The following is a 21,192-nucleotide window of genomic DNA, read 5'->3' as shown; positions in this document are numbered from 1 at the left end:
TCTTCCTTCTTTTTTTTAAATCAAATTAGCTAGTGGTTTATTTTATTGATCTTTTTCATAAAACCAGCTTCTAGTTTTATTTTTTTAATTCAATGTTTATTTTTTTAAACTTTTAGTTTTATTAATTGCTCCTTTGATTTTCAGGATTTCCAATTTGGTGTTTAATTGGGGATTTTTAATCTATTCCTTTTTTTTAGATGCACTCCCAATTCATTGATTGGCTTTTTCTCTGTTTTATTGATGTAGGGCAGTTAGATATATATTTCCCCCTAGGCACCACTTAGGCTGAATCCCATAAATTTTGGTATGTTGTCTCATTGTTGTAATTTTCTTTAACGAGATTATCAATTGTTTCTATGACTTGTTCTTTGATCTGCTTATTTTTAAGGATTATATTATTAAATTTCCAGTTAATTTGAATCCCTCTTTCCATTGTCCAATATTGAATGTAATTTTTATTGCATTATGATCCGAAAAGGATGCATTTACTATTTTTGCTTTTATGCATTTAGTTGGGAGGGTTTTATGTCCTGATACATGGTCAGTTTTTGTGTAGGTGCCATGTGCTACTGAGAAAAAGGTATACTCCTTTCTATTCCTATGCAATTTTCTCCAGAGAGCTATCCTATCTGACTTTTCCAAAATTTTATTCACCTCCTTTTAACTCTTTCTTAGGAGTGCCAAATCATTCCAGAACAAAGGAGAAACTAGAATTTTTCATAGATTTAGAGCTAGAAAGGACCTGACAGGTCATCCAGTTTCTTTTAGATAAGGAAACTGAGGCTCAGAGAGGTTGACTTGCATAAGGTCATACAGATACAGAATGGCAAAGTCTAGATTTGAATTCGGCTTTTCAGATCCCATATTTCCACTACATAGCATTGTCAGAAGGATTGTCATTAGAGCAAGGAGTAGACTTGTTCTTCCTTGCCCCAGAGGACAGAACTAGAAGCAGTGGGTGGAATATTTTGACTCAATATAAAGAAAAACTTCCTAGCAATTACAGCTGCCTAGAAATGGAATGAGTTGCCTCAGGGCTTATAGTTAGTTCTCTGCTACCAGAGATCCTTAAGCAGAGGCTAAATGGCCACTTAGGGATTTTTCTCTAAGAGATTCATATTTCTGTCATGTATCTTGTGTGTTATAGCTATCTGTATATTTATCCTTTCCCTCTATCCTACTGTCAGCTCCATGAACAGTGCCAAGCATAGTGCTGTGCTTACTCTTACATCTAGCATTTTATCTGCCATGCCAGGCTGACTTGTTAGGTGCTAGAATTACTGAATGAACTTCGGCTATGGCTGGGGACTGAAGAGATCTGGTCTCTTTTCAGGACCAGGACTGTAGGATTTAAAACTAGTGTAGACTACTCAGCTTAGGTATTAGCAATCCATAGGACCTGGGCATATGTAGTCAGCAGTAGCTGAGTGTACCCTAGGCTACGTGTGATCCTCTATGTCCTCAGGTGTGGCCTTTTGACTGAATCCAAACTTCATAGAACAAATCGCCACCCTTGTTATAGATGCTTTAAAAACATGAGTTACTTGATCAAAGTGATAATGACACCAGTATTGCATTCATTTTCAATGCATTAAAAAAAACCCCCACAAAAACCCAAATCCAGATTTTCATCATCAGAAAATTTGACTTGTAGCACATGAATTTTGAGTTATGAAAACACCCATTTTACAAAATTAACTTAATATGGAAATCTCTATTAATATAAAATACAAAATAGTGGGTATTCCAAAAACCATTTGAATTTAACTTTACTGTGAAATTTTTGGTTTTTCAGCAGATTGTTATTTCATAGGGAATTTTGCTAATGATAATAAATTAGCCTGTGTTGCATATGCCTGCAGCATGGTGTAGTGGAAAGAAACCTGGGTTCTGGTCCTGGCTTTACCACTTATTAGTTGTATAAGCAAGTCACAGCATTTTGTTCTCTACCTTTAATGCACTTGTTACGTAATCATTTCTATTATCAAAAATGGTAGAGATGTAACAGAAGTAGAAGACATTAAGAAAAGGCGGTGAGAATACATAAAAGAACTATACAAGAAAGATTTTTAACATTACTGATAACCATGATGGTGTGGTTACTGATCTAGAGCCAGACATCCTGGAGAATAAAGTCAAGTGGGCTTTAGGAAGTATTACTAACAATAAGGCCAGTGGAGGTGATGGAATTCCAGCTGAACTATTTAAAACTCTAAAAGATCATGCTGTTAAAAGTATTGCACTCAACATGCCAAAAAATTTGGAAAACACAACAGTGGCCACTGGATTGGAAAAGATCAATTTATAATCCAATTCTAAAGAGGGGCAATGCCTAGGAATGTTCAAATTGCTGAACAATTGCACTCAATCCACATGCCAGCAGGTTGTGCTTAAGTTTTTCTGAGCTAGGCTTCAAAAATATGTGAACTGAGAATTACCAGAAGAATAGACTAATTTTCAAAGAGCCAGAGGGATTAGAGACCGAATTGCCAACATTGATTAGGTTATGGAGAAAGCAAGCGAGTTCCAGAAGAAAAGCCCACTTCTGCTTCATTGACTACACTAAAGCCTTTGACTGTGGTTCACAACAAAATGTGGCAAACTCTCAAAGAGATGGGAGTACCATACCATCTTGCTGTCTTGCGGGTAAGGATCAGGTTTTACTCATTGTATTTTCTATAATAACTAAGTTAGCTCAGTGCCAAATGCAGTGAAACATCTATTACAGGAGTTTTTAACCTGTTTTGTACAATGGACCCATTTAGCAGCCAGGTAAGACTTATACATCCCTTCTCTGAAGAATGTTTTTGAATGCACAAAATAAAATATATAGGATTACAAAGGAAACCAATTATATTGAAATATAGTCATTATAGTACTTTTAAAAAATTAACCCCCAGTTAAGAACTCCTCTCTATTACATTCCTCCCAGGCTAGCCTTCCTTTAAGTTGCCTTTCATTACATCCCCATCTTTTAACACAGTGCCTAGCACATAGCAGGTGCTTAATAAATGCTTGTGGGTTGATTATCCTTTAAAAGAGGAACTTTCTTAACTAAGTGAATCTCCACAGTAGTGCAATGTATGGAGGAGATTTTTGAGCATGGCTTCTGTTGTTGTTGTTGGTTTTTTGTTTTGGTTTTTTTTTTGGTGAGGCAACTGGGGTTAAGTGAATTGCCCTGAATCACACAGCTAGTGAGTGTCATGTGCCTGAGGCCAGATTTGAACTCAGGTCCTCCTGACTCCAGGCCCAGTGCTCTATCCACTGCCCCATGGCCTCTATTGTTGAGGCAGCTAGGTGGTACAGTGGATAGAGCCCTGGGCCAGGAGTCAGGAAGACTCATCTTCCTGAGTTCAGATCTGGCCTCTGACACTATCTGTGTGACCCTGGGCAAGTCACTTGACCCTATTTGCCTCAGTTTCCTTATCTGTAAAATGAGCTGGAGAAAGAAACGGCAAACCATTTCAGTATCTTTGCCAAGAAAACCCCAAATAGGGTCACCAAGAGTTGGACATGACTGAAATGAATGAATGACATCTGTTGTTGAAGAGTATGACATTTTAGTTTTTCAGCTAGCTGAAGGATATTTCAAAACTTATTTATAAATATTTCTAAAATTTCTAAATATTTCTAAAATGTGCTGTGCAGTTTTCACACTTCTGTGCCTTCTTATGCTATTAAACTTTGTTGAAGATGGAGATGAAGCCTATATAGGGCTGAATAATTTATCTTTTTTTAAAAAAAATATAAATTTATTTATTTTTAGTTTTCAATATTCCCTTCCACAAGTTTTTAAGTTCCAAATTTTCACCCCATCTCCCCCCCTCCCCCCACCCCAAGATGTCATGCATTCTGAATATCCCTTCCCCTACTCTGTCCTCTCTTCTATCTCTCTCCCCTTCTCTTATCCCCTTCCCCTTTTATTTTCCTGTAGGGCAGGATAGACTTCTGTACCCCATTTCCTGTATTTATTTCCCAGTAGCATGTGAAAACATTTTTTTAAACATATGTTTTTAAAACTTTAGGTTTCAAATTTTCTCTCTTCCTCCCTCCCCACCCACCCTCATTGAAAAGGCAAGCAACTCAATATAAGTTGTACATGTGCAGTTATGCAAAACACGTCCATAGTAGACATGTTGTGAAAAACTAACTCTATTTCCCTTAATCCTATCCTGCCCTCCCATTTATTCTATTCTTTCTTTTGACCCTGTCTCTCCTCAGAAGTATTTACTTCTAATTAACCCCTTTCCCAATCTGCCCTCCTCTCTATCATCCCCCTGCTCTCTTGTCCCCTTTCCCCCTATTTTCCTGTAGGGTAAGACAGATTTCCATACCCAATTGAATGTGTATGTTATTCCCTCCTTAAGCCAAATCCTATGAGAATAAGATTCACTCATTCCCTCTCACCTTCCCCTGTTTCCCCTTCCACTGTAAGAGACTTTTCTGTTTTTTTTTGTGAGATAATTTACCCCATTCTACCTCTCCCTTTCTTCTTCTGAGTATAATCCTCTCTCATCCCTTAATTTTATTCTCCAGATATGACCCCTTAATCTTCAGCTCACCCTGTGCCCTCTATCTATCTATCTACATATACATACATATAATTTTTTCCTCCAACTACCCTGATACTGACAAAGGTCTCATGAGTTATAAATATCATCTTTCCATGCAGGAATGTAAACAGTTCAATCTTAATAAGTCTCTTATGATTTCTCTTTCCTGTTTACCTCTTCATGTTCCACTTGAGTCCTGTATTTGAAAGTCAAATTTTCTATTCAGCTCTGGTCTTTTCATCAAGAATGCTTGAAAGTCCTCTATTTCACTGAATGACCATTTTTTCCCCTGAAGGATTATACTCAGTTTTGCTGGGTAGGTGATTCTTGGTTGTAATCCTATCTCCTTTGCCCTCCAGAATATTATATTCCATGCCCTGCGGTCCTTTAATGTAGAAGCTGCTAAATCTTGTGTTATCCTGATTGTGTTCCACAGTACTTGAACTGTTTCCTTCTGGCAGCTTGTAATATTTTCTCCTTGACCTGGGAACTCTGGAATTTGGCTATATATTCCTAGGAGTTTTCCTTTGGGATCTCTTTCAGGAGGAGATCTGTGGATTCTTTCAATTTCTATTTTGCCCTCTGGTTCTAATATTCAGGGCAGTTTTCCTTGATAATTTCTTGAAAGATGATGTCTAGGCTCTTTTTTGATCATGGCTTTCAGATAGTCCAATAATTTTTAAATTCTCTCTCCTGGATCTATTTTCCAGGTCAGTTGTTTTTCCAATGAGATATTTCACATTGTTTTCTAATTTTTCATTCTTTTGGATTTGTTCTACTGTGTCATGATTTCTCATAAAGTCACTATCTTCCAATTGCTCTATTCTAATTTTTAAGGAAGTATTTTCTTCAGTAAGCTTTTGGACTTCCTTTTCCATCTGGCCAATTTTGCTTTTTAGGGCATTTTTCTCCTCATTGGCTTTTTGGACCTCTTTTGCCATTTGGGTTAGGCTATTTTTTAAGGTGTTATTTTCTTCAGTATTTTTTTGGGTCTCCTTTAGCATCACTCTCAGTTTTTCCTCTACTTCTCTAACTTGCTTCTCAAAATCATTTTTGAGCTCTTCCATGGCCTGGGACCAATTCATATTTTTCTTGGAGGCTTTGGATGTAGGGGCTTTGACTTTGTTGTCTTCTTCTGGTTGTATATTTTGGTCTTCTTTTTCACCAAAGTAAGGTAATATAGTCTGACTTTTTTGCTGCTTGCTCATGATCCCAGCCAATTACTTGGGTTTTAAACTCTTTGTTAAGGTACGAATCTGCTTCCAATGTGGAGAATGTACTGTCCCAAGCTTCGGGGGTTTGTACAGCTGTTTTCAGAGATACTTGTAGGGACCTGTAAATTTTCAGTTCTTCCAAGGTGGTATGATAAGGGGCAAGGTGTTTACTCCTTTCCTGGCCTGACTACAAGTACTCCTTTCTGTCCTGTAACTGTGATGAGGGGCTCTCCACAACCACTACAAGCTCCACCAAGCCAGCGCTCCTCCTCCCCCCAGCACCGCTGCCCAGAACTGTGGCCCAGATCCAAACACGGGCAAAGCAAGAGATTCCTGTCTCAGCACTGGCAAAGAGATCCCTGCAATCCCTCTCTGATCAGCCACTGGATTCCCCCTCAGTCTGTGGGCCGGAAGCTCGGGAAGCAGCCCCCCCCCAGGGCCACGCTCTTGGGGAATGGAGCTGAAACCCCACCTTCCTTTCTCAGGCACCACAGAAACAGACTTTTCCCACCGACCTTCTAATTTGTCTTTGGCATTGGTGGATTGAGGAGTCTGGAAACCTCCACAGCTGCCCGAGATTCAGTCCTCTGAGGACCGCTCCAGGTTTGCTGCGGCCTGTGCACCCACACCGCGCTGCACTGTGCTTCCAGCCCGGCGTGATACACCTTTCTGATCAATTATCCAGGTTGTCTTGGGCTGGAAATTTGTTTCACTCTGTCTTTTTGTGAGTTCTGCTGCTTCAGAATCTGTTTAGAGCCATTTTTTATGAGTATTTGGAGGGGTTTGGAGGAGAGCTCAAGCAAGTCACTGCTTTCACTCTGCCATCTTGGCTCCGCCCCACTCTGAATAATTTATCTAGACCTACTTTTCCTTTGGGGTAGCCAGCTGGTCCTTTTTTCCCCCTCCTATGTTTCTTCCCTCTACCTCCTCCTTCTAGTGGGGCAGGGACCAGATACTGGAAACATTATGGTGTCCTGGGGAAGAGAGGACTAGCTCAGACTGGGTGAGGTTAGGTTTAATCAGAGTAGGGTGAGTAGGCTTTTAAACTAGTACAGATTTCTCAGCTTGAGTATTTGAAATCTACAGGCACTGGGCACATGCCTAGGGATAATTTTCAGTGCAATAACATTTGCTGTCAAGGCCCTGGGCCAAACTGCAGTGTTCTTTGGATAGTCACACCTGTCTTCCCTTCCTTGATTCCCTTCTCCTCCCCTTCCCATATCTGTTATGATTGCAAGGTATCCTTGTTATCTCCAAAGTCTACCACCCCACCCAAGCTAGCCTTCCTGTAAGTTGCCTCGTACTCTGTATTTGCCCTTCTGCTTTCCACCATCAGACATAAACTCACATATGGGTTTAGACTCTTCAAAGATATTGATATGATAGTTTGATTAAATCTGCTGCCACTAAGGTTTGAGTGACTATTAGATTTAGGACCTTTTGGATTTGTTTTGATTGGTCTCCTTGTCTTAAGGCTTTCCCCTCTCCAGTCCATCCTCTACTCAGCTGCTAGAGTGATCTTTCTAAAGCACAAGGCTGACCATATCACCCCTCTACTCAGTAAACTCCAGTGGCTCTCTCTCACCTCCAGGACCAAAAATAAAATCCTGTTTGGCCTTAAAAACCCTTTGTGCCCTGGCTCTTTCCCGCCTTTCCAATCTTCTTACACTTCACACCTGTCTACATCCTATATGATCCAGACATCCTCACCTACTTGCAGCTCTTTGCACCCAACACTCTTTTTCAATGGCGGTCTCCCATGGCTGGATTCTTGGTCTCTCATTACTCAACCTCCTGGCTTCCCTGACTTCATTCAAGATTCAGCTTACAGCCCACTTTCTCCAAGGGAACTTTCCTTCTGAGACTACCTTTTATTTTACATCTTGTCTGTATGTAAACATTTGCATGTTCTCTTCCCTGTTATTAGAATGTGGGCTCCTTGGGGGCAGAGATATATTTTTGCCTTTCTACAAAGCGAGTGCTTAATAAATACTGGTTGATTGATTGTCCCTTAAGAGAGGAACTTTCTTACCAAAGTGAATCTCCCAAGCAATGCAATGTATAAAGGAGATTTTTGAGCATGGAAAGTACTGGTGCTGCTCCTAATCCTTCCCACTCCTCATTCTTTGTAGAGATGGCTTGTATTCTGTGGGGCTCAGGAAAAAGTCACAGGAGAAAGAGACACAGGGGCCACAGCAAATATTAAAAACCTTGAATGAAAGAGGTATGCCATTACTGGGAGTCTCCTGAATCTATTCTGTTTGGAGCAATGACAAGAGTGGGGAAAGGATCTTGAAAGGCCATGGGAATGGGAATTTAATAGCCCTTTTACTAAGTATGTTGAGAACTTCAAGCAACAAAAACAACCAGGAGAACTGCAGTGAGAATACCTGCCCTGCCCTCATGGCTGAAGGCGGGCTCCAAGTAATTATATAGTGTAATAATTCCTTAATCTTACCCACCCTAGGCTCAGAATGAATTCCTGTGGGGCCTGCTGGGGCATCATTTTGTAAAGTTCACTGGCCTCTTTCTTAAAGGAAATGGCCTCACCTGTATTCCTCTTTAGATACCAGAAAAGTAAATTAACAAACCAAAGACTGCTTTCAAGTAGCCTCGGATTTACGTTGATGACCTGGGTTTGCCTTCTGGTTCTGTTATTTGCTGCCTGTGTGACCTTGGGACTATCACTTCCCCTTTGAAGGCTTCAGTTTCCTTATCTGTAAAATGAGAGGGAATTAGATTAGATGATCTATAAAGTCCTGCTCAGCTTGAAATCCTTGCTATCTTGTATTACTTCAGCTTCAACAACTGTAGAATCTAGAGAAGATCAGTTGAGCTAGGCATGAGTTGGGAGATATCCAAGGATGACACCGTTAGGGGAGGGGTACACTGGGTAGGACTGCACTAAGTGTTCTAAGGGGAACCCTTAGGAGTTTTAATGCTTATAATGTGGGTTGAAGGACAAGGATTGCTTTGGAGATCCGGCTTTGGGGAAGCTTATGCCCTAAATCAAAATGACTGTTATACTTAGTCAAACACACATAGTGTTGGGGGCTCAAGAAAGAGTGATATTGCCTTCTGGGGGTCCTTAACAGGAAGTTACCAGTCAATTGTATTTATTGTGAGTATTCCAAGTCGTTGGCAGGATAATATTAAAAAAAATGCATGCTGAATAATGATTGAATAGCTAACATTCATAGAGAGCTTTAAGATTTGTAAGACATTTGGCATATATCAGCTCATTTGATCTTCACATAACCCTTTGAGATAGATGTTGTTATTCTGCTAATTTTAGGGATTCAGAAACTAAGGTTAAGTGATTTGCTCAGGCCATCTTCCTAACTCGGTCTAGTGCTCTATCCACTGTACCATCAGCTTCCTGTGAAATGGGTGTAGGGTTAACTCTTCTCTTCTTCCCACTGATGTTTGTTCTCAATTATACATGTGCACATTCTTTCTCTCTGTAGAAATAGCTGCATATTGATTTAAACCCAAGTTGATGTCCAAATAACTGGAAACCCTTTGTAAAAATGGGTTTTGATCCAAATACTGTACATTAAAAAAATTCTCAGCAGAAATCAATATGACCAGAATTGGGAAAGAGACAGAAATGAGAGCAACTCCTCTTTCTAAGGGGAGCAAATTTATGGAGACCTAGTTTCTCTTTCCTGTATCTTGTTCTTTCTTTTTCAGCTGTACCGGGGGTTGATAGTGACATTTGCTTTATAATTGTGTTTACTATAAGCCAAAGTTTTGGTTTTGTTTGGCCATGTTATAATTTACTCTTAATTTAAAGGTGAAATCTGAGATTGAGGAAGGGATTAAGAAGAAAGATGTTGTGTTCTAACTGCTTTCTGGATGAAGTAAACAGTTCATAGAGGTGAAGGAGGATAGGAGTCTTTTAAGCCAGAATTCAATGTAGACAGGTGACCTGAGCTGACCCTAAGCTTGGCGCTAGAACAGTTATTGTATTTGTATGGCATAGTGGTCATCTCTGGTTAGCAGAGCTGCTTAGATCAGTTCAAAATTTTTAAATAACATTATGAATAGTGCAGGTATTTATAAAGAGAGCAATGTAGCCCCTCACCCCCAAAATAAAACAACTTTCATATCAATGTGATGATGAACATGTCACCTAGTAGAGATCTTTGTGTCTTCTCACTACTTTTTTTTTTTTGTGTGTGTAGGCAATGGGGTTAAGCGACGTGCCCAGGGTTACACAGCTAGTAAGTGTTATGTGACTGAGGCCACATTTGAACTCAGGTCCTCCTGAATCCAGGGCTGGTGCTCTATCCACTGTGCCACCTAGCTGCTCCTCTTCTCACTACTTTTCATCATCTCTTAGCCCTCTTTGTTTTCTTTAGCAGCACAGAGTTGTCTCTCATGCCCTGCAACTTGATCCTTTGTCCTAATGCTGGAATATGATCTTGAATTCCCTTTCTATACCTCAGTAGTAAAATCTTAGTCAGATTAGCTGGAACCTACAACTAACTGGAATGCTTTGGGATTTATATTCCAGGGAAAGATGCAATTTTCAACAAAACAAGCAGTAGCTTTTTATATACTTTTGAGTAATCTAGGATACACTTGACTTTAAAGCAACAGTTATTAAGCACTTATTAAGTGTTTATTCTTCGAGAGGTGCTATCCTAAGTCTGGGGAATAGGAAGAAAGGCAAAAACTGTCTCTGCTATTAAAAAAGCTCATGTTCCAGTGGGTTGGGGGTGGGAAGATAATATGTTAGGTACATATATTATACACACAGAGTGGATGGAAAGTAATCTCAGTGGAAAAGGCACTAGCAGGTAGGGGGTGAGGTGGGAGAGGACCAAGAAAAGTCTCTTACAGAAAGTAGAATTTGAGTTGAGTCTTACAGGAGGCCAGGCAAACAACAGCAACAGCAAAAACAAACTCCCAAACAATTAAGCATGCATTTATAACTACTTACATTTAAACATGTATATCAACATCCAAATACCCATAACAGATTATGCATTGCTTTCATATTAACTTTTTAATTTACAAAAATCAAATTTCTTCCCTCCCAACTCACCAGCATTGAAGAAAACAAAACTCTTGTGACAAATATGCACATAATCAAAACAAATTCCTCTGTTGGCCATATCAAAAATTGTATCTCCTTCTGTACCTTGAGTCCAGTGGCTTTCTGTCAGGAGGTGGCTTGTTTCATCATTAGTCCTCTGGAGTTATGGCTGGCCATTACATTGATCAAAGTGCTTAAGGCTTTCAAAGTCATAAGTTTTTACAGTGTTGCTGTGATTGTATACAATCATTTCTTATGGCACAACAGTATTCTATTACATTCCTAGTCCATATTTGTTCAGATATTCCCCAATTAATGGTCATCTTCTTGGGTTTCACTTCTTTGCTACCACAAAAATCTCTGCTATAAACATTTTTGTACATATGAATCCTTCCCCTCCCTCCCCCCCCCTCCTTTTTTCATCTCCTTGGTACTATAAGCCTATTAGTGGTTTTGTTGGGTGAAAGAATATGTAGATTTTAGTGATTTTTTGGACATAGTTCCTAATTGTTTTCCACAGTGGCTGAACCAATTTACAGCTCCACCAACAGTGTACCTGTTTTCCTGCAGCCCCTCACAATCATTGTCATATTCCCTTTTTGTCACCTTTGCCGATATTATAGGTCGAGGTAGAACCTCAAATTTTCTTTAATCTTCTCTAATTATTGGTGATTTGTAGTACACAGAGGGTAGTAAGATGTAAGAAGACTGGAAAGGTAGGAAAGAGCAAGGTTGTGAAAGGCTTTAAAAAAGGAAGATTTTTTTTTAGGTTTTATTCTGGTGATAATAGGGAGCTCTTGGAGTTTATAGTACAGCAGGGTGACCTGGTCAGACCTGAGCTTAAAGATGATCAGTTTGACCACTGAGTAGATGACGGACATTTATCTGGCATAGATGTGACTGTAGTTGTGAAGGACAAGCTAAGAAGCCATTAGAATTAATGAAAAATAGAGAGAGATTTGAGGCAGGGAGACCAACCAGTAGGCGAGTGCAATTAAATAGGAATTAGGTGCTGAGAGCCTGTGAGGAGTGGCATTATCAGAGGAAGGAAGGGGTGGGTGAGAGTGTGAGAGGCTTGGTATGACACCTAGGTTTCAAGCCTGGGAGATTGGGAGGATGGTAGTATCTTTGACAGCAATAGGGAAGTTAGGAAGAGGGTAGAATTTGGGGGAAAAAGATAAATTCAGTTTTGGATATATTGAGTTAGATGTCTGAGACATTCAGTTTGAGATGCTCAAAGGCAGATGTAGATACAAGACTGGATGTCAGGAAAGAGGGTAGAACTGAACAAACAGATAATAGAAAATTGGAAGAAATAGAATAGCTGGAGAGTAAGGAAGTGGAGGCAGCCTTACTTAGACCAGTACACTGAAAAGAATGGTAGTTAAAAGAAATAAAAATATCAGATTGCTAAAAAACATCAAATTGCTTACCATCTCAGGGAGGGGACAAGGGAGGGAGAGAATTTAGAACTCAACATTTTTGAAAAAGAATGTTTAAAATTGTTTTTATATATAATTGGAATATTATTCAAAAAATTAAACTAAATGGAGCTTTAGGGACAAATATACTGTCCATCCCCCTTCTCTCTCTCTCTCCTCCCGTCCCCCCATAAGTGTAGGGGAATGAGCCTAGGAGGAAATAAAATGAAGATGGAGAGAAATTTAGCAAATTCAGTTCAAGCACTATTCATTAAACGCTATGATTAAGGTAGTGGGTAGTGTGTTAGGGGCTAGAGTTACAAAGATGAAAAATGATATAGTTCCTGCCTTCAAGGAGCTTACTATCTACTGAGGTGGGTTAGTGGGAATATCTGCCCTAATAAGTATAATACAAGATAGGGCATCATAAGGACAAAGATCTGAAAGGCAGAGATGGAGAGGGAATGTATTCCAGACATGGAGGGTGGATTGTATGAATGTGTTGGTGGTAAAAAATGGCACGTCAAGCTTGGGAAACAACTTACTGGTGCAGTTTGGCTGGAATGTAGAGTGTCTGAAGGGGAATGATGTGAACTAAAAATGGAGAGGCAAATGGAAGCCAGATTGTTTGGGCCCCGAATGCCATGCTAATGTGTTTACAATTTACTCTATAGGCAAAAGGGATCCGTTGAATGTTTTTGAACAGGGCAGTGGTGATCATTTTGTCAGCTATACGAAGGTTGCACTAGAGAGAAGAGGGACTGGAAATAAGGAGACCGATTAGGATGCTCCTCCAGCAGTGGGGGCTAGAGGTGATGAAGATATTAATCAGGGGGTATTACTATGAGTGGAGAAGAAGGGATCAATGTGGGAGAGACAGGGCAAATAGAATCTACAGATTTCTTTTTTTTTGGCTAGGCAATGGGGTTAAGTGACTTGCCCAGGGTTACACAGCTAGTATTATGTATCTGAGGCCGGATTTGAACTCAGGTCCTCCTGACTCCAGGGCCAGTGCTCTGTCTACTGTGCCATCTAGCTGCCCCCGAATCTACAGAATGTGGGCTGTAAGGAAGTTAAGAACCAGAGATTACTGAGATTTTGAGACTGGGAAGATGGTGGCTTTAACAGGAATGGGGAGGACTGAGTTTTGTAGGGGTGACTAGTTCAGTTGTAGAGATGTTAATTTTGATGTGCCAGTAAATAGGTAGACTAGGCAGTTGAAAGTTGAGATTGGGATTGGATGTATAGATTTTGCATTCATATGCATAAGAGTGAGTTTTGAATTTATGGAATGAATGAGATTACTGAGGGTTAGTAGAGGACTGTTGATAGGACCTTGGGGATCAGTCCCTCTTAGGGGTGAAAGGATAATAAACTAGTGGAAAAAAAACAATTTAGAGGTAGGACTAGGTTTAGTGCAGTGAATTAGAAGTTGAGGGAAAAGGGAATATCCAGGGAGAATAAGGTATACACAATGTCAAATGCTACAGGAAAGGTTAAAGTGCGTGAAGACTAGGAATAGATTTGGAAGGGGTAACATTGAGGGAGATTTTAAAGATATCTGAGGGTACTATAACTTCCCATGGGCCTACAACTCTGTGTGTGAAGTGTGTGTGTATGTGTGTGTGTGTATATGAGTGTATATGAGTGTTTGTGTGTGTTGATTACAGTAGTCATTGAAATATTGGTTGAATTGAATTGAGAGCACTGAGGGAAAGGTCATGTAAAGGAGCATTGACACATTTTTCTCTGATAATAGGAATAAAGGAGTTTGGTCATTTAAAAATAATGACATACATTTTAAGAGTCAGGGTATTATATAGTGAGTAGAGAGCAAGCTTGGAACTAGGAACATCTGGGTTCAAGTTTAGCCTCTGACACATACTGACTCTGTGACCCTGGGCAAGTCTACCCACCCCTTTGTTGGTAGAGGGAGTTTCATCAATGACCTGAAATCTATCAATAGATCCCTTTGGAGCTGTAGATCTCAGGTTAAATATCTCTAAACTATCCACAAGTTGCTTGGGGCACTGATAGTAAAATGCTGTGTCCAAAGTCTTATACACACACACACACACACACACACACACACACACACACGTATATATACATATACACAAATGTACTATCTATCTATCTATCTATCTATCTATCTATCTATCTATCTTATATCTATCTGTTTACCTATATTATCAATGTATCTATCTATCTAATCTATATCTTGCCTTTCCTTCCTCCCTTGCAGAATAGTTGTGAAGAAAGTGCTTTGCAGGCCTTTAAAACTTAGTACAAATGTGAATTGTCATTTTCATATGGATTATCTTGTTTGGTTATTATGACAGTCCTGTTTGATAAGCAGGATGAATATTATTATCATTTTTTAGAAAAGTGTAAGAGAGGGAAGATAGAGAGCTCTCTATAGCATGAAATATAGATAGCATGAAAGTTTCAAACTTTTTAGTGAAGTTAGAGTATGATTTTTAGTTGAGTGAGGGTAGGATAGGAGGAAGAGGAAGAGAATTTTTTTTCCTGGTATTTAAAGTTCCAAGATAATTAAGAAGCTTTGTATGAACTGATGGAAAATAAAGTAACCAGAATTAGGAAAACTAACAAACACACACACACACACACACACACACACACACACACACACTCACGTGCACACATCCCCCAACAAAACTGAATGCTGTGTAATATAATGACCAATGGTTGACCCTGAAGAAGAGCTGAGAAAATGGTCCTTCCCACCTTTGCATAGGTGGAGCGCTATAGGTGCAGAAATGTTGCATATACTGTTAAACTTGATATGTTGGTAACTTTGCTGAACTGCCCTTTTTTTTTAAAATTTCCCTTTCCATTCCTTAATATACATCATGACTGTCTGGGTATGTTAAGGGGAAGGGAAATACTTGGAAATGAAGGGGTCATGAAAACAGAAAATATCAATAAAATGAAAAAAAGTAAAACTAAAAAAAAGACTCACAAAAAGCATTCTACAATTCTACTGGATCTTAGGTGGCACATTGGATAGAATGCTGGACCTGGAGCCAGGAAGATTCATCTTCTGGAGTTCAAATCTAGCCTCAGATACTAATTAGCTGTGTGACCCTGAGCAAGTCACTTAACTCTGTTTGCCTCAGTTTCCTCATCTATAAAATGAGCTAAGAAGGAAATGGCAAACCACTCCAGTATCTTTGATGAGAAAACCCCAAGTGGGGTTATGAGGAGTTGAACATGATTGAAAGTGACTGAACAACAACTCCTCTCTTTCAATTGTCTCTATATCTTTGGGTGAAGGTGTTTTATTAGCTCAGGAAACACTAGGACTTCCTTTATTTTCAAGGTTTTTTGGGTTGCTCTTTTTGCTCACCTCCTAGCAAAAGCTTTGTTTTCTCTTCAGGGAATCTAAAAATGTATTAGCCATGGATTTATGCCAAACTTGATTATTCTAGGCATATTCTACTTTGTATTTGCGCTGTCACTAAAGTATTAATTTGAAAACTATGATTTTCTCCTGTGTTGTTATGGGACCAGCTGGTAGCATTCTGTGCTTCATATGATACTCTTTCAATGTCTATATTCAATTTAATTTAATTAAAAGAATATTTATTGAACGCCTACTACATGCAACACTGTCAAAGGTTCTGCTCTTGTATGCTTAGGAAGCACACAATCTACTTGGATGCAGTAAGAACTGAAAGAGATACAAGAGTCTTAGTAGACTTGCAAGCTCAATATGAATTAGCAGTATGATACGGCAGCTTTAAAAACTAATTCAATCTTGGGCATAGATTAAAGAAATAGGGAGGTGATAGTCCTTCACTACTCAGATGTCATTTGGAGTAGTTTAAGTTTAAGTTAAGTTAAGCACAATTTAAGAAGAATATTGTTAGCCTACAGAGGAGGGCAACAGGAGAGTGGAAGGCTATGAATGGACATCATATGAAGATAGGTTGAAGGAATTGGGCTTATTTATCTTGGAAAAGAGAAGGCCCATGTGGTCTTGATAGCTGTCTTCCAGTATTTGAAGGGCCGTTGTGTGTGTGTGTGTGTGTGTGTGTGTGTGTGTGTGTGTGTGTGTGTATGTATATGTGTGTGTCTTGTTCAATTTGCCTCCAGGGAGCATAACCAGGAGTAATGTGTAGAATTGTAAAGAGAGTTATCTTAGGCTTGATCTCAGAAAAACTTCTCAACAATTAGAGCAGCCCCAAAGTGGGAATGGGCTGCCTTTACAGGCAGTGGGGCCCTCACCTTGGAGGTCTTCGAGGAGAGGCTGAGCTACTTTTTGCTCGGTGCATTATAGAGGGAATTCCTTTTGTGTTTGGGTTGGTTAGATGGCTGCTGGCCTTTTCATTCTCAGACACTGTGATTCTTCTAAAGAAAAAGTCACTGAAAACTATACTGCAAAGCAGGCTAGAGCCAAAGTCTATATCTTGGCAGTTTCTACCCATTTTGATGAACTAGTTTTTTTCCTCCAGAATCAAGAGAAACACGTTGATCTGATCCCTCTTCCACATGTAAAAACTGTAAGTGAGATGTGAATCAAGGCACTCTGGGGATTCATATCACGTTGTGGGAAAGTCTTCACGAAGAAGGTCATATTTGACAAACAGGATTTCAATAAACAGAAATAATTGGGGGAAGGCATTTAGCAAGCCTCTCATTGTCTGATAGGGAATTTATCATTGTCATTCACTTCCTGTATTTTTTTTAATTCTTAAATTTACTTTAAAAGGCAAGGTGGGTCCTAAAATTTTGAAAACAAACAAAACAAAACATTCTATTTCCAACCTGTTTGTTGAGCCAAGTATAAAATATTTGATGAAGTATAGCATCCTGAATTTGAGGGAGTAAGGAAAGAGATAGTTTATTTTTAAAGCTACAGCCATACTGATCTAGAATGATTTATATACTTGCAGAGTATTGTCTCAAAAAATGCACTACAATATCGAGGGAATTCCCAGCATGATGCCCAGGAGTTTCTGCTATGGCTTTTGGACCGTGTGCATGAAGATCTCAACAATTTTTTGAAACAGAGTGGCCGACCTCCCTTGAAGGTAAGGAAATTTATTTGTTTCTCTGTTTTTTTTTGTTTAGAGGTCTAGTTTTTTTTTTAAAGTACCTTGATCTAACAAATGTACGAGGAGAGGGGTAGAAAGAAAGGCTGTCCTCCCAAATTGTTATGGTATTATTTTTGTGGAGTTTGCATTTAATTGAATTAATACAATTGAGTAAAAAGATCTGGATAAACTGTAAAATGTAGGAAGAAATAGTGAGGGCATTTCACATGCCTATAACTGTGCTTGGAACAGTGAGGATTGAAGAGATGTTTAAGTGTCAGATCATTAAACAAATCAATGAAAATATGAAGTGGTATGCCTATGACTAACCGTCAGAGTGAGTGAAAGAGGTGATTCATGCTGCTGGAATTGAGAAGATTTGAGACATTGTTGCGAACTGAATTGGTCCCTGCAACCTCTGTAAGGGGTAGTATTTGACTTAGGCCCTAAAGGAGAGGAAAGATGTGGGTGCATGGATAGGAAAGGGGGATAACATTCCAGGTAAGGGAAACTGAGTAAAGGTAAGGATCTGGGAATGATAACAGTCTGTTTGAGAAGAGAGAAGGTGAAGAGACCGGTGTGGTGGATTTCCATCTCAATAACTGTTTTTACTTAGGTGATCAATGATCAAATTCAATAAATAAATATCTTTCAATAGGACTTCTGGAGTCAGGAAGACCTGAATTAAAATCCTGCCTTACATACTAACTATGTAAACCTTAACAAGTCAGTTACAACCTCTTTCTCATTTCCATCATCTCTAAAATGAGGGTAATTACAGCACCTACTTAACAGGGTTATTATTACCAAACGGGATCATATTTTAAAAGCATGTGGAAGACCTTAAAGTGCTCTGTAAGTGTTGGCTGGTATTCTTATTCTTATTCTTACTGTTTCTGACATATACCCTTCTGTGGAAGTTTAGGTAATATTTGTGAATTTTAAAAGCTAACCTCTAGTGAAGAATTGATATTTCCAGTTTAAAGACTTGTCATTTCTTTTTCAGCCTCCATTAGAAGATGATGTAGTGCCCGAGGGACCTTCTTTTCCAGTCAGTAGCACTTTTGTACAAGAACTTTTTCAAGCCCAGTACAGGTATAGTATGTCGTGTGCTTTGTGGAATGTATGGAACCTCTGTTGTATTTAGGACAATGAGGTTCTTCTAATCTCTGCAGGGGAAGGAAAGCTTCATGTGATACACACTAACAATTAGCTACACAGCCTTCTGTTTTGTTCTTTTAGCCTGGTGGTAGCTGATTCTTTGTTCTCTGCAAATATAGGATCGCAAGAATTTTGACACTGAGTCAGTCCTGTGGTATTGGTGAACATCGGGGAATGTTTGTGTAGGAGGATACGACTTTCCATCAGGTCACTAAACTTCAAAGATTGGGAATGTATACTCCCTGATACTTAAATTTCCCTTTACATTGAATTTACTTAGTCCCTCCTCCCTTAAAAAAAGAAGGCACACAATTGTATTTATAGCTGATGTCAACAATTGGGATAATGACCTTCACATACTTAATGGTATATCTGCTGTGAAAGTCGTGTAGTCCCCACTGCTTTGGATCCTGCTAAATTATAGCTTTGTACACAGCATTCTCACCACTGGTGAAGATTTGTACCCATTTGATACACTGTAGTTAAAGCCTTCAATTTTAAAACTGAAACTGGAAGCAATTACAATGGATCTTTTTTTTGGGGGGTGGGGAAGAGTTTGGATAGAATATATCAATTGTTGGCTTTATCTGTATGTACCTATGTATATAAGTATAAATACAGCTACAGTTTTATATATTATACACACACACATACACACAGACATATATTCATACACATATTATAAATATAAGTCATCAGATTCGTAGTAGTAGAAGCTGTTGCTTTAGCCGTAGAAATAATCTTGTATTTGTTAAAACAGGTTTCTATCTGTGAAATGTTGGCGTATTTCCTTGGTGTGTACACAGGGATTTGTTGTTTGTAGATTGGGTCATCTTGTTTGTTTTGTTCTTTCAAACATTTTTTCTTTCCTTCTTAGCTTTGAAAATAACCTGGTCTACTTCGGAGATTCTGGCTCAGGACTTGCCCTATTTGCTACTGTCTTCTAACATCACTAATCACTTTAGTACCTGTTATTCCTTAGAATTCCATTCCCTGCCCCCCACACCCCCTCAATTAAGCAAAACCATACACCAAACAGCCAGTTCAATGACCGAGTGAAAATATCCACGTAGTGTTTTGGTAAAATTTGTACATTTAAATATATCTCAAATGAGATGTATATCAAAGAGCTTTGTAAATAATAAAGTGCTATATAAATTTAAAATATTATAATGATTATTAAAATATCATTGTATCATGAAACATTAACAGATAAATAATGAAATAATCCACCATAGAGATCAATGAAATGAAAGAATGAAAAATACAGTATTTTTCTTTCAATTGGGTTACATTAAGATCCTCAACATTTTGTTAATAATGTTAATTTTTTAATATGCTAATAATGTTAGTTAATAATGGATGTGGGGAAATAAGTTTATTATGTAGCACTATATGTTACACTATTTTGTAAACTAGGATTCTGTCTACCACTCTATTGAGGAATCCTCCCTCAATTAGCTACTGATCTGATCCAGAAAGTTTATAGCAAGTTAGGGAGTAACTAATATTTACATTACCAACTAATTTTTTCTTCCTTAAGGGAAGCTTAGCACTTGCAAATAAATCTCAGATTGGTGGATGTCTGTGGGAATATTGTTGTTTGGTTTCTTCTGGTGTTACTTGGCGTCTTCAGAGAACTGCTCCTCTGTGCCCCCAAACCAATCGGAAGAAAAGATGAAATCAACCATTCACTGGCCTTAGGCAGCTTCCCTTCCTTTTATAAGTAGCTTTTCACCCATAACTGCCATGAAAACTAGGTGGAAAGAGAGTCTGGAACATTATTCAGTCCTAAAATGAAGAACTTTTGCTATGTGTGTATTTACTGATATTCTGTCTTAAGTAAGTTACTGAATTTCTAATGATTGAAATCAGGTCCTTCTAGGAGAAAAGACTAATTTTAAAAGTTGCTTCTTTACCTGTTCCTAAATTATGTATTTGTGATCTACTCATGGTCTTTTTTTTTTTAAATTAATCACTAGTTGTTTGTTTCCTAGCTTTGACTTATAATTATAGAATCTCGTAGGTGGAAAGGATTTCAAGTCATTTAGTTAAAACTGTACCTGCCAAGAAATTCCCACGGCTAATAAGTGTTTGCGGCCAAATTTGAACTCAGGTTCTCCTGACTCTGGGGCTGGTGCTCTATGCACTGTGCCATCTAGCTGCCCTTAGCCAAGTCTTGAAGACTCCACTGATAGGAAACTTTCACTTAAGTTAGTCTATTCCAAGTTTGGACAACTGCAGATTGTTAGCAAGTTTTCCCATTATACCTAGTCAGAGCCTACTTTTCAGCAACTTCTACTCATAGGTTTTTCTTACAGAGCCAAGCAAAACAAAGCTAATCCCTCTTCTACATGACAACCTGTCATACATTGAAAGGAAGGTATCATGTCTTTCTTAAGTTTTTTTTTTCTTACCTGGAGGGAAGCCAGCATCTCCAGTTCTTCCAACAGATCCTTTTATGACATATTTTTGGTTCTGAGTTGCCTTATCATCCCAGTCACCTTTCTCTGTACATCCTCCAGCATTTAGGAACTGATTATGATATTTCAGGGCAAAATATAGCATGATTATTATTATTATTGTTTTAAAAATTATTTATTTTTAGTTTTCAACATTCACTTCCGTAAGATTTTGAGTTCCAAATTTTCTCCCCATCTCATACCTCCCCCACCCCAAGATGGCATGCATTCTGAATACCCCTTCTCCTAATCTGCCCTCCCTTCTGTCTCTCCCCCC

General features: G+C 38.8%; 1 protein-coding gene across 1 annotated transcript in view; it reads left to right on the top strand.

Moving 5' to 3' along the window:
* The window catches only part of USP31 (ubiquitin specific peptidase 31), a 132,083-nt gene that overhangs the window by 35,912 nt on the left and 74,979 nt on the right, over window positions 1-21,192 (top strand). Inside the window, exons 2-3 of the mRNA XM_020978613.2 lie at window positions 17,152-17,289; window positions 18,299-18,387. Of these exons, the coding sequence (XP_020834272.1) occupies window positions 17,152-17,289; window positions 18,299-18,387 (227 nt within the window). The remainder of the gene's footprint in view (window positions 1-17,151; window positions 17,290-18,298; window positions 18,388-21,192) is intronic.

Source organism: Phascolarctos cinereus, unplaced genomic scaffold (genome assembly GCF_003287225.1).
Source record: "Phascolarctos cinereus isolate Bilbo 61053 unplaced genomic scaffold, phaCin_HiC Scaffold_4;HRSCAF=312, whole genome shotgun sequence".
NCBI classification, from domain to species: Eukaryota; Metazoa; Chordata; class Mammalia; order Diprotodontia; family Phascolarctidae; genus Phascolarctos; species Phascolarctos cinereus.
Note: the sequence above shows the minus strand (reverse complement) of the source record. Positions and strands in the feature narration are given on the sequence as shown.